Here is a 13996-nt window from a genome sequence, read left to right on the forward strand (position 1 = left end):
CTTGTCACTCTCTCACCCAAACTTTAAAGCAGTTTAATGTTTAATTGTTTTGTGTATTTTATTTGGTTAATTGTAGATGGTACTCCTACTATGTCGCTGAGAACATATGAATGTTGTTACGACTGACTGCTCAAGTCAAAGCCCTCAATCAATATATAAGATTCTGATTGTGGTGGGAGAAATGCACCGTTGATTCAGTCCCGTCCCTCCACAGATCACCTAACATTTTAAACTTTCCAAATTAAACAAAGACTCTTCTAAATTGTACCATCTATTATCCCCCCCGAATGAGACTAACCAAACCAGGTGTCTTTAGATCAATAAATCAACTGTATAATTAGAAAAACTAAATTCTTAAACACTACTGAAATATAAACAACATTTAAAATAGAAACAAATTAGAGTCCTTACCTATTTACACTCCTGCCAAAGTGAAATATTCCAATATGGAATAGTCCAAGGTTGCTTGAAGTCCTCACAGCTGTCTGATGGGGGGAAAAGAAAGGTTCTTCCAACAGTAGAACAGTCCGTAGACTAATTCAGCGGTTGAATTGATGCTTTTATTTCCAGCGATGAATTTCAACAATTGCAGTTCAGTAGTTAAAGGAATTGGTTATTTTCTTTGAAGAAATTAATCTGGCTTGACATCTGAATTCTGAGTGTGTACTAAATACGATTTAAATAAAACCACAGACAGCTCTCATTACCTTCAGTACACGCAGGTCCAGCTGTCTGTCTGTGTCTCTGTCCAAAAGCCAGTTTCAAACATCAGTTGGCAACAGTGTATCGCATGTCCTTGTTCTCTGGCTATATTCCGGCAATGAGAATGCATTCTTTGACTCCGTCCCTGGAGCTTGTTGCTTAAAGCAGTACTGCTCCTTTTCCAGCCTTAAAGGCACACCGCATTCTTCCTGGGGAAAAAAACTACAGGATCATAACACCTCCGCCCCAGCGGAATGAAACGCCGTTCCTGAAATGTGTTTCATCACAATGTGTAAAAAAAAAAATACAATCTGAAAAAAAGTTAACACTCTTTTTTCGCATTTACAGGCATACGCTTTTCTAAAATGTTAAGACTAAAGCAACAAGTTCCATCAGAACACTTCGGCTTTAAATTTTCAAAAGGTGTCCCAATTAATCCATTTAAAATTTTCAAGCATAGTCTTCCAATGGTTTTGTGTTTTCCTTCCACATGTCCCTATTGTCCATCACCACAGCTAGGAACACTGGCCACTACTGGGTTCACTATTCTGAGAAGTTTCTCGAGTACCCCTTAACCTATGTGGCATCACGACACTGGAAAACCCTGTCCAGTGTAACAGGTGATTTTTTTTCTTACCCTAGGGTGTCAAAGGAATTTGACAGTATCCCTCCAACACATCTGTCTTTTTAAGAGACAGTGTGTTGCCCACTCTGTCCATACAGTCCTTTTAAATGAAAATTTGGATAGGAGTCTGCCTCCTTTACCACAGTGACTTTTCTAGAGTCTATTCCAGTTTGAGCTGTCCCACAAGGTTTAGACATCAAGACCATTTGCGAATTCCAGCTGTCCCGACTAGGTTCAACTAAGCTGCCGTTCAGCATTGTACCTCTGCTTCCACTTGGGCCTGTCTGTCTGGAACTAAGCAACAAGGATGTTGTTTTAATGGAATGGCTCCCCCTAAACCCACATAATGTGTAGCTATGGTTGTACATCCTGACTTATCCCTACAAACCTTTTGAAACATTGTGAAAACCCTGGTTAGGACTTCACGCTGTTTTGCTTCTAAGTGTAAAAGCCTATTGTTTAATTTTCCTAGCCATTATGTATTCATTAATTGGATAGTTGGAGGTTCAATCTGAATTTCCGAGGCCTGCTTCTGCCTCATTCTCACTATCCTTTTCCTTCTCAACACTCCCGATTTACCTGACATACCTGTACTGGCTGATCCTCCTCCCTGCAATAATATTGTTTGAGCATATTAATATGACACAACTGGTTCTTGCGATCAGGGTTCTTGTCAATCAAGTAATCTAACTTATCAACTCTTTTGATCACTCTATGGGCTGCTGAATGGTTCTTCCTGCGATGGTAACACTGATGCTTCATCCCCTGGTTTTATAGTAGGTTGTGGTTTTCCCACCATTTGACAGGTGTGGCATGACCCACCAAATTGTGTCTTATCCTTTGTAAGACCTGGCCAGTAGTAATGTTTGCATATGTGTGCTTTGGTCTTCCGAATTCCCGTGTCCTGCAAAAGGAATGTCGTGTGCTAACCTTAATAATCCTTGTCGATATTTAGGTGATACCACTATCTGTTCAACAACTGTCCAGTCTTCATCAGGTCTATGAGGGGGTCTCCATTTCCTCCTCAAAACCCCGTTTGCCATATAATAGCCTCCTGGAACTGCTTTAGTCTCAGCTTCTGTCCGAGCTGTCTATGCTATTCGCTACATCTCTGGATCAGCTTCATGTGCTGCAATGATGGAAGATCAGTTCCACAACTCATTTGGATTATCTAAATCCCCAAATAAGGTTTCAGGTACTTGGCTATCTATTTGTGGTGCCCCTTTTACCTCCGACAATGGATCCTGTTTAGCCATTGCTTAGGTAACTACACACGCAGGAAATATTCCTGGAACTTGTTCCTGTAATTGCTCTATTTCCTTAATTTCACTTGGTTCCTCTGTAACTATAGGAGAAACTGATACTTTTGATCCTGTCAAATCATTTCCTAGGAGTCGATCAATTTCCTTCACTGGTAAACTGTGGACAACACCTACATAACTATCCCAGATATTTAGTCACACTCTAGGCGTACTTTATACAAAGATATGTGTGTATACTCCCCACCAATTCCATTAACTAAAACTTTAACATTCAAGATGCTCTCTGGTGGAAACCTCATATCTTTCCCAGCAAGAGTGTTTGGGTTGCTCCTGTGTCCCTGAGTATAATAGGTTTTCCTGCCTCACTTACAGGATATGGAGTTACTCTCCCCTTTGACAAAAATTCATTGTAACACTCAGGTATTTTATTCTTACCTCTGCACTCCTTTTAGTTTTAGTATCTGGTTTCACATTCACAGTTGTCGTTAAAGCTATAGCGTGGTCTGCTATACTCTCAGTCAGAGTCTTTTCCTCTGCACTAACTTTGCATACCCCAACAAGTCCAATGGGTTTACCTCACAATTTCCAGCACTCTGAACGCAGATGACCCATTTTGTTGCAATGGCTTGTGAACCTCACTTCCACCCTCAACACCTTCCTTTCTGACCTGAGGAGGTGATCCTGGGTATTCCCAACTGTTTCTTCTTGTCACTGGCTACTTTCCTTCCTTTCACTCTCCCACTTTCTATCCTTCTCGGATTTGTGGGGGTGACGGACAAAATAGTTTGGCTTATTCACAAGCTCCAAATCATCAGCAATCTCTGCTGCTTGCCTAGCTTTCAAAACTTTCAGGTTATCTGTGTTCTCGTTACTGAAGGAATGGAGTTTTTTTTTTAACTCTTCTAAGAGAATCAATTCTCGAAGGTTCTCATATGTGGTTTCTATCTTTAATGCCCGTATCCAATGGTCAAAAGTAATTTGCTTCACCCTGTCAAATTCTAAATACATTTGCCCAGCCAATCTCCATAAGTTCCTAAACTTCTGACGGTAAGCTTCAGGGATTAGCTCTCACGCAGTGAGAAAAGCCTTTTTTGTCATCTCATAATCTGCAGAAGCCTCTTCAGGAAGCATGGTATAAGCTTCATGAGCTCTGCCTACCAACCTGCCTTGAATAAGTAGTGTCCAACTTTCTTTCGGCCAATTCATCTGGCTATTTTTTCAAAAGTTATGAAAAATGCCTTTATGTCCCTTTCCTCGAACTTAGGAAAAGCCTGTATAAGTTTAAAAAACTTTTCCCTGGGTCCTGATCTAAATTCAGATTCTTCCTGACCCTTTTGTCTTAGTTCAATCTCTTTTAACTTAAATTCCTTCTCTCTCTTCCTGTCTTCCAATTCAAGTTTTCTTATTGCTATTGCTTTTTCTTTTTCCCGTTCCTCTTTTTCCAATTCAAGTTTTCTTAATTCTTTTTCTGCCTCAAGCTTTTTTGTTTCTAACTGAATCCTAGCCAATACCATTGCATCACTCTTGGACCTGCTACCACCTTGTCTCTCGTATTCCCTTTCATCAGTATCATCATCGTCTTCTAATTCCAGATGTTTGGCTATTAAGTCAATGATCTCTGCTTTTTTGGCACCTGATTTCAATTCCAACCCCAATTTCGCTATCAATTCTTTTAATTTGTTCTTCGTAAGTTATCAAGTCACGCAGGGAAGCATTCTGCTTTCCCAAAAGATCTGCAACAACCGCTAATGCCAATACAATGGTATAGACTGTAACTTATTATACAAGAGACCTGGTTCTTTTATTTGTTTGTAATTGGCATTAGATTTAGATCCCAACAATTGAGTTTCCAATTGATATAATTCCAGACGCGAGAGAAATTAAATATGATGCCAAACGCAAGACCCCAATTTAAATGTTATTTCAGAAACAAGTAATTAATATGATTTCAAATGCGAGCCCTCCAAATTAGTCTGATTCAATCTCAACCGAGCCCCCAATTAAGATATGATTCAAATCCTGGACGAGAAACCCAATTAATATGTTATGACTGACCGCTCAAGTCAAAGCCCTCAATCAAAATATACAATTCTGATTGTGGTGGGAGAAATGCACCGTTGATAGAGTCCCGTCCCTCCACAGATCGCCTAACATCATTTTAAACTTTCCAAATTAAAGAAAGACCCAGCTAAATTGTACCATCTGTTAACCCCTGAATGAGGCTAACCAAACCAGGTGTCTTTAGATCAACAAATTAACTGTATAATTAGAAAAACTAAATTCTTTAACACTAAGATATAAACAACATTTAAAATAGAAAAAATTAGAGTCCTTGCATATTTATGCTCCTGCCAAAATGAAATCTTCCAATGTGGAATAGTCCAAGGTTGCTTGAAGTCTTCGCAGCCGTCCGATTTTGGGGGGGGGGGTGGTGGTGGGGGGAAGATTCTTCAACAGTAGAACAGTCTGTAGTCTAATTCAGCGGTTTTCTTTTAAGAAATTAATCTGGTTTGACATCAGAATTCTGAGTGTAATAAATAAGGTTTAAATAAAGCATGAGAGAGCTCTCATTTCCTTCAGTACATGCGGGTCCAGCTGTCTGTGTCTTCTGTCCAAAAGCCAGTTTCAACTAGTTTCAAACATCAATTGGCAACAATGTATCTCGTGTCCTTGTTCTCCGAATGGCTGTATTCCAGCAACAAGAATGCATTCTTTGACTCAGTCTCTGGAGCTTTTTGCCTTAAAGCAGTACTGCTCCTTTTCCAGCCTTAAAGGCATACCATATTCTTCCCCCAATAAAACTACAGGGTCATAACAATGTCAGAAACTGTCTCCCACATCTCTGCTTAAAACTTACTGAGGTTGAACAACTTCAGACTGGCTGCAGGCTGGGCAGCAATCACAATGTTTTGTTTTGCTAATTCTCCCTCTTACCGATGGCTTTTGTTTTACCAACAGACGGCAGCACTGAAACACACACAGGAGCGTGTACTGTAACCACATACAGCAAGGTGAGGCATTAAAAGTGCAACTGCTGAACAATTCAAGACACCTCATCACTTGCATATGACCTCAGTTGCATTCCACCAGTATCTGAACAATACGCATTAGTCTGCTGTCTTGATTCACATAAATGTTAATGGCTTTAGCTTTGATATTTATAGATTAATTCTAGTCTTCAGTGCTATGTGATGAATGGGAGACGCATACTTTAGTTGCTTTTCAGCTTTTTTTATGAAAACCCCCACCTCCCCCCCCCCCCCCCCCCCCAAACCAAAAAAAAGTGACACACTCCCATACCAACCTCTGAAGACTGCCCCAGCTACCCAGAAAACAGTGCTGTCATAGTTATACAGCACAAGAACAGGCCCATCGTGTCTGTGCTGGCCATCAAGCACTTAACTATATTAATCCCATTTTCCAGCACTTGGCCCATAGCCTTGTATGCTATGGCATTTCAAGTGTTCATCTGAATACTTCTTAAATGTTGTGAGGGTTCCTGCCTCTACCACCCCTTCAGGCAGTGTGTTCCAGATTCCAAGCACCCTCTGGGTGAAAATTGTTTTCCTCAAATCCCCTCTAAACCTCCTGCCCCTTACCTTAAATCTCTGCCCCCCCGCCCCCCCCCCCCCCCCCAACTGCCGGTTATTGACCCCTCCACTAAGGGAAAAAGTTTCTTCCTATCTAACCTTTCAATGCCCCTCATAATTTTGTATACCTCAATCAAGTTCCCCCTCAGCCTTCTCTGCTCTAAGGAAAACAACCCTAGCCTTTCCAGTCTCTCCTCATAGCTAAAATGCTGCAGCCCAGGCAACATCCTGGTGAATCTCCTCTGCACCCTCTCCAGTGCAATCACATCCTTCCTATAGTGCGGTGCCCAGAACTGTATACAGTACTCCAGCTGTGGACTATCTAGCGTTTTATATAGCTCCATCGTAACTTCCCTGCTCTTATATTCTATGCCTCGGCTAATAAAGGCAAGTATCCCATATGCCTTCCTAACCACCTTTATCTACCAGTGCTGCTGCCTTCAGTGATCTATGGACAAGTACACCAAGGTCCCTCTGACCTTCTGTACTTCCTAGGGTCCTACCATCCATTGTATATTCCCTTGCCTTGTTAGTCCTCCCAAAAGGCATCACCTCACACTTCTCAGGATTAAATTCCATTTGCCACAGCTCTGCCCATTTTACCTGCCCATCTATATCGTCCTGTAATCTAAGGCCGTCATCCTCATTATTTACGGCATCACCAATTTTCGTGTTTACTGTGACCTGACTGATCATACTTCCTATATTCAAGTCTAAATCATTAATGTACACTAAAATAGCAAGGGTCCCAGCACCGATCCCTGCGGTACACCACTGGTCACAGGCATCCAGTCGCAAAAATAGCCCTTGACCATCACCCTCTGCCTCCTGCCACTAAGCCAATTTTGGATCCAATTGCCCTGGTTCCCATGGGCTCTTACCACCTTAACCAGTCTCCCATGCGGGATCTTCTCAAAAGCCTTACTGAAGTCCATGTAGACTATATCAACTGCTTTGCCCTCATCTACACATCTAGTCACCTCCTCGAAAAATTCAATCAAGTTAGTTGGACACTATCTCCCCCGTCAATGTCGTGCTGACTATCCCTGATTAATCCCTGCCTCTCCAAGTGGAGATTAATCCTGTCACTCAGAATTTTTTCCAATAGTTTTCTAACCACTGATGTTAGACTCACTGGCTTGTAATTACCTGGTTTATCCCTGCTATCCATGAATAATGGTACCATGTTCACTGCCCTCCAGGCCTCTGGTACCTCTCCTGTGGCCAGAGAGGATTTGAAAATATGTGTCAGAGCCCCTGCTAGCTCCTCCCTTGCCCCACATAACAGCCTGCGATACATCTCATCTGGGCCTGGGGATTTATCCACTTTTAAGCCCACTAAAACAGCTAATACTTCCTCCCTTTCAATGCCAATATGTTCAAGTATATCACAATCCCCCTCCCTGATCTCTACACCTACATTGTCCTTCTCCATAGTGAACACAGAAAATGTTTGAGTATAGCAACAGGAATCACATACTAGTAGGTCACCAGATATAGAGAAACATGAGATATATGATGGTCAAAAACTGATAACCTTTGGTGGGGGTGGGCGGGAAATTCCCTTTCTGATTCCGCAGAGACATCAACTTGAAGAGCTATGGATTGACAACTCTGGGGTATTGTGTTTCAAATTGATTGCAGATTGGTGAGATCAAAGTCTGCAGGCTTTCAGATTCCTATATGAACTCAGTACCTAGTGAATGTAAATGCATAGCAGAAAATTGCCCATAATTCAGCTGAGGCTCCATAAAGGCATCCTATTTGAGAAATCACAATGCCATACTGGTGTAATAGGATGTTTTTCTGAAGTTGGGAGTTTGGCATACAATTGAGGCAGGTTCAGTCGAGGCATTCATAAGGAAATTGAACTCTTATCTGAAAATGAAGAATGTGCAGGGTTATGGGAAGAAGGTGGGCAATGGCACTAAGCGAATTGCTCACTCGGAGAGCAGGCGCAGACATGATGGACCGAATGGCCTTCTGTGCTGTAACAATTCTGTGATTCTATAACGTAAAGACCTATGTTGCATATCCTGGAGGTAGCTGATGGGACAAGGTAGATAGTGGCAGCTTTACCTTGAATCCAGCTGTTGCTGTAACTGGTTTAGGAATGCTCACTAGAAATACTGGATGCAAAAATGGCAGTCTTGATATCCCAACACATGTTTCGCCTTGAGTACAATCTTTCCCCAGGTTTTTCATGACCCCCACACCACCATTTAAAAAAAAAATAACCCCATTTCATTCTGCATAAGCCTGACAGCATCCAGGCCAAAACTGTCTGCTTGACTGGCACCCCATGCACAAGCTTATACATCCACTGCCCTCGCCACCAGTGTGCAATTGCTGCAGAGTGTACTGTCTACAAGATACACTGCAGCAATTCACTAAGTTGCATTGGCAGCACCTCCCAAACCCACGATTCCCAGCATCTAGAAGGGCAAGGGCTGTCGGTGCAAGGGAATGCCATCACCAAGATCCCTTCCAAGTTGAGCACCATCCTAACTTGGAAATATGTTGCCATTCCTTCATTGCCCCTGGCTCAAAGTTCTGGAATTCACTGCCAAACAGCACTGTGGGAGCATCTCCAAATCATGATCTCCAGTGATACAAGGCTGCTCACCACCATCTTTTCAGAGGGCACTTAAGGGTGGGCAATAATTGCCAGTATTGCCAGCAATGTCCAAATCCAAAGAATTAATGCTTTTTTAAAACAAAATGAAGATTAACTCATCAAAAGTAACCCTGTCTGTATGAAAGCTTCTGTTCACCATAGACTTAGTCACATTTTCTGTCATTCCCTCACTTGTAACAGTTGCCTTTTGTCTGGTTCTTTGTTTCTCTCCCAGCAGTCATTTTGAGCTTGTTGTAAGTCCTCCAATTATACCTTATGTTTTTCTTTTATTGTATGTGGGCAAGACATGAAGCAAATGTTAGAGCAATGTATTTGGAGGTGGTGGCAGATTTTTTTTTTTTTTTACCAAGTTGTGAAGCTCATCAGATGAGTCTCATTTGGTCTTGTTTGTTTAGAATCGGCTCTTAATTTTTACTTGGCTTACTTTGTTTCTCTTCCCAATCCCTCCAGCCTCCAGTCAATTCTAGTTTCCTCATCAAAATGAAGTATGAATTTGCATGAGGTTGTTTGAGCCAGCCTCATGCAGCCACTGGCCACTATGATCAATGCCACCTACAAATTGATAGCAAAGGGGGAAGTTGAAAGTTGAGTTGTACTATTCTAACATGCAAGCATAACTCATCCAATGCCATGTCCAGGCCTGAGTGGAGCTGTGGTGCTGCTTTAACTAAATCTGCATGTTGTTTATAAACCTTCCAGTGTATTGGTGAGATATTGATTGGCACTGATACCAGTTTTACAATTTTTCAGTGGGATGCGATTCAGGAGATGCTTGGACACCCCATGGAGAAGCCAGTGGTCCTTCACAGGTACAGTATGAGATCAGAGCATGAAGTGTACTGTTATGAGAGGCTTCTATTAAAAAATATGTTTTTAAGGACTTGTATTTAAATTGTGGTATTGGATTAATTTGGAAGCCTGAAAAAATGCTGGACTTTTTTTCACTGCGGTCATTGAAAGGACACTTGACTGAAAACACTTACTGGAAGAATCAAGGAGTGCTAAAAACAACCTCCACTGGAGCTCACGTGCTTTAAGATAAATAAACAACAGGAACCTTGGACTAAGGGGAGATGTTTATAGAGAAGCCACATGTCAAGGTTTATGGAGGTCAGTGGGTTCACTTTCTGTTTTGGGGTTTGGATTGTTTTCAGTTCAGTTGGGGTGTGAAATGTTTTGAAGACAGTTGGTGTTTTGACTGCCAAGGAAAAAGATACCCCCAGCTCATTTTGCCTGCACCTCTCGAAGGGACCCTGGGAAATCCAGTGTGTCAGCTCCTCTTTCCTTCTGTCTTTGGAAAAACCCTGCGGTTCAAGTGTGTGCTGGCTGAAACCCCGCATTTCTCCTTGAAAGCCTACTAGACGATTTCTCGACATCTTGTTATGAAGGTGATTATTATTCTTTTGTTAAAATGTTTTTTGAGGAACTTATAGTCAAACTGAAGAAATGTTGGACCATTGTTTTTCGAAAGGCGACACTGGAAAGAACTGGTTTGGCAACAATGTTTACTGGTTGTCACATGACTCAAGTTAAAAATAGAACAGAAACCCTGGTAACGGGGAGATGTGGGCAGAGAAGTGACAGGCACCCCTTGATAGGACGAGCCCAGGAGTAGCAGTGCACACCTGAAAGGGCAGAAAACTCTCAACCTTTGGTTGTAGTGTCGGTGTGTTTTACCTTCTGGAATGAAATAAAGTTAGCTCCTGCTGCTGAAGTGTCCAGGAAGGAGAGAAGACCACAACCCAGTTCGCATCCCAGCAAATGCCGCCTGAAAAGAACTGTTCTAAAAGATCTCAATGACCCGTCCACATGTACTTGGAAGTTAGACTGTATGCCAGTTTTGAGACACAATATATCTCATCTGTTTTCTTCAGGAATAAGCAAGTATTCAGCCCAACTGTTTTTTGTTTTTGTTTAACAGAACTCTGAACCAAAATCCCTTTTATTTTTCCGGTTAACCGGTATGTGTGTGTAGGGCTAAAGTAAAAAGGGGACTTGAAAATTTAAATCTGTGTGTTTATGCTTTACTTCATTACTGGTTAAGACTTGTTTTATAATCTGATAATTTTGTTGATTAAAGAAACCTGGTTAGTGTTCTGTTCTGGTAAAAATAGAATATATGATTGACTTAAGCGGGAAAATTTAAAATATGTTACCTGTGGAGAAGCGGGACGAGAATAAACTGTGCACTCTTCCTGCCTCAGTTGTAACAATCTCCAGAAGGAACTGCTTCTGAAAAGATCCCAATGACCCGTCGCTGTATACTCAGATGCCAAGACCAAAAGTGGCAACTGACATCTTTCCATATCTCTTCCTCACGCATTAGCAAGTATTTAACCAAAGTATTTTTTTGTCTTTTTCTTGTAACAGACCTCTGCAGAGAGAATTTTTTTTTTCAGTGTGTGTGTGTTTGTGGGCTTTTAAAAGGGAACTTTGATATTTCACTCTGTTAATGCTTTGCTTCGTTACTGGATAAATCTTGTTTTATAATCTGATTATTTTGTTCAGTAAAGAAACCTGGTTTGTGTATTTTATTCTGGGATAAAGAGTAGAGCATATGATTGACTGCTTCGGGAACTGGGTAAACATTTAAATAGATGTTGTGACCTGTGGAGAAGTGAAACTAGAAAAGACAGTGCACTCCTCCCACCTTGGTCCTAACCGTACCAATAAGAGGGTAGTGGTGGAGTCTGTAAGGAATAACAGGCAGCTCAAAAACAGGAAACTAGATTAAAATGCATGTAGATGTTCCTACTAAGTCTAACTTATTGCTACTTATTTTGCAAAGACATGTTTAGACTTACAAATGTCGCTTAAAATCAGGTATTGTGCTGGATGGTGTAGAGTCGTTCTTCATCATTGCGTTATATAAACTAACCTTGCTGTTATTTCTTTCCCGGTGCAGATCCTCTTCGGCAAACAACACTAACCCTTTCGGATCAACTTTCTGCTTCGGACTGCAGCGCATGATCTTTGAGGTATGATAAACTGGTCTCTGCATCCCTGGATTGTAGGGGGAGATGAGCCCCGTTTCTCCTTCCTGTGACCTTTTACCAGGGTGTGCATGTGTGGATAGTGTGTGCAGATCGGACAAAGCTCAGCAATGATATTCCTTGCAGCCAGATAGCCTTTCAACACTCGTCATCAAGACCATATTAATGGTCACTTAAGTCAGATACCATAGGGCAACAAGCACTCATGATACCATACACCAGCCCGTAGAGGAGAAAATAAATAGTGTGGGGAACCCAGTGTACATACATGTGTATATGGATTTATATACACATATACACATTTGTTTCCCATATGTGTATTTGTGTGTATAGATAAACAAATCATCTCAATCACTTTTTAAAAGTACAATGTTCCTCTGCTTTCTTTTCAGGTCATGCAGAACAATCACATAGCATCGGTAACACTTTATGGCCCTCCCAGACCCAGCAGCCAATCTCGAACCACAGAGCTGACCCAGTGAGTCGCAGTCTCGTTTGAATCAACCAGGACACTACCGGTTTAGTACAGTGTGCCTTGATTTGCTGCCACAATTGTACAGAACAGCACGATCCAAGCTACGCAGTGCCCCTGGCCTCATCTGGCAAGAGGAGGGGTTCTGGTTCGTCACTGACCTCATCGCTGGTGATGGCCCCTGGTGATGGGGTGTGCAGCTCTATGCTTGTATTATGCCAGTTTCTCTCCCTAGTTGTACAGCACAGGCCATCTGGGCTCTGCCCTGTCTTGAGTCTGTAGAAGTTGAGGAGGCAGGCAATGGAGCTGCAGACACAAGAAGCACAAGTTGTATGAGCCTCGAATGAGCAGTGTTTCAGGTTTCAGTTAATAGGTGTTACTGTAGTGTTGTGGTACTCCATACACTCATGTTTCTGTGTCCCAGCACAGTATGCAGAGACAGAAGTTTGTCCATATGTTCAGGCACAACCTATCTCTGTAGCTTAGACAGTAGCACGTTTTTATAGAAATGGTTATATCATTTGCACTACATACACTTTAATTACTTGATTAATGTGTTTTATCCACTGAGGAGTGTCAGGGTATAGTGCCAGCTAATCGGGTGAGACTGGGGTGTGGAGAGGAGTCCAGTCCATGCACACAGCCGGTCCTGCTGCTCGGTGGGGAAGGGGGAGTGGTGTTGTTTTGACTTCACCGCACTATATATTGGGTTGAAATGCAATCCTCTCTGCCATGTCTTGAATTGCATGTTATTAATTTGATGCCAAAGACGTATCTTCAACACGCTTAGTTTCCTCATCTCTGTGCTATTTCACAAGATGGACTGCACACCCCCAGCAATGATGCTGGCCATTGGCAGATTTTTGTCAGTCAACGGGAGAGATTGCACACTGCAGATGCTCAGTGTGGAGACTCCTGCTCTTTGCAGTATTCTCGACAGGTCTGTTCATTCATAGGAAGATGTGAAGGTACTTGGGTTGTTCCTTCGTCAAAATATTGAGAGCTTAGTGCTTTTTTAAAATTAAACTCTTTTAGCCATGACTCATTTTTACATCATACATTGTAGCAACGTAATTAATAGACAAATTTTGTGTGTTTACACTGTGTGTACAAATCTGTAAATAATGCATTTTGTAATTTTAACAATGTACAGGGAGTGCGTGTATAGTTTAATGCTGAACAATGAGAAGGATGTATTTTGAATTGAAATCAATGTTTTGACTCTGGACCAGTAGCAGGGATGTGTGATGTGTGTTATAGTGATACTTTGCATTCTGTCTTCCTGTAAACTGTGAGATTCCAGACTCTTGTACCCAGCACATGTGGATGTTGTTTAAAGACTATATTACAGTTTACTTTTGAAGCTGAAGCTGTTCTCTTGTAACTGTTGATCCTTAACTAAACTTGCTTCGTTTAGTGCTGTTTCCTGTGCTCTTTGCTTACCATGGGAACTATTTGTGCCTCTTTCATTTTTCTTCACAATCCTCTGACTTTTATTTTTAAAAAAAATACAAAAAGGAAAAAAAATGCCCATTAAGAGCATGTATTCTGCGATGCAAATAAAACAGACTCCAGTTCATGGTTTGAGATAATTTGAGTTGATTTTATTTTGGTGTGTTTAGGGCATGTGAAGAAGAGCTCATCAGTGGGGAATGGTTACCCTCTCGTTTCCCAGAGCCTACACACCTGGATACCACTTTTTGGTGTTGGCTTT

General features: G+C 41.6%; 1 protein-coding gene across 2 annotated transcripts in view; it reads left to right on the forward strand.

Annotated features, from left to right (window-relative positions):
- The window catches only part of phaf1 (phagosome assembly factor 1), a 115316-nt gene extending 101618 nt beyond the window's left edge, over positions 1 to 13698 (forward strand). Inside the window, exons 13-16 of one of the 2 annotated variants that reach the window (XM_068049657.1) lie at positions 5548 to 5600; positions 9568 to 9626; positions 11723 to 11795; positions 12203 to 13698. In XM_068049657.1, coding sequence (XP_067905758.1) covers positions 5548 to 5600; positions 9568 to 9626; positions 11723 to 11795; positions 12203 to 12292 — 275 coding nt within the window. In that variant the 3' untranslated portion in view covers positions 12293 to 13698. Of the gene's footprint in view, positions 1 to 5547; positions 5601 to 9567; positions 9627 to 11722; positions 11796 to 12202 lie in introns of those variants that run through there. The other variant, XR_010976729.1, reaches the window with a different exon arrangement.
- Positions 13699 to 13996: the final 298 nt, after the last annotated feature.

The sequence above is a fragment of the Heterodontus francisci genome, chromosome 17 (genome assembly GCF_036365525.1).
Source record: "Heterodontus francisci isolate sHetFra1 chromosome 17, sHetFra1.hap1, whole genome shotgun sequence".
Classification (NCBI taxonomy): Eukaryota; Metazoa; Chordata; class Chondrichthyes; order Heterodontiformes; family Heterodontidae; genus Heterodontus; species Heterodontus francisci.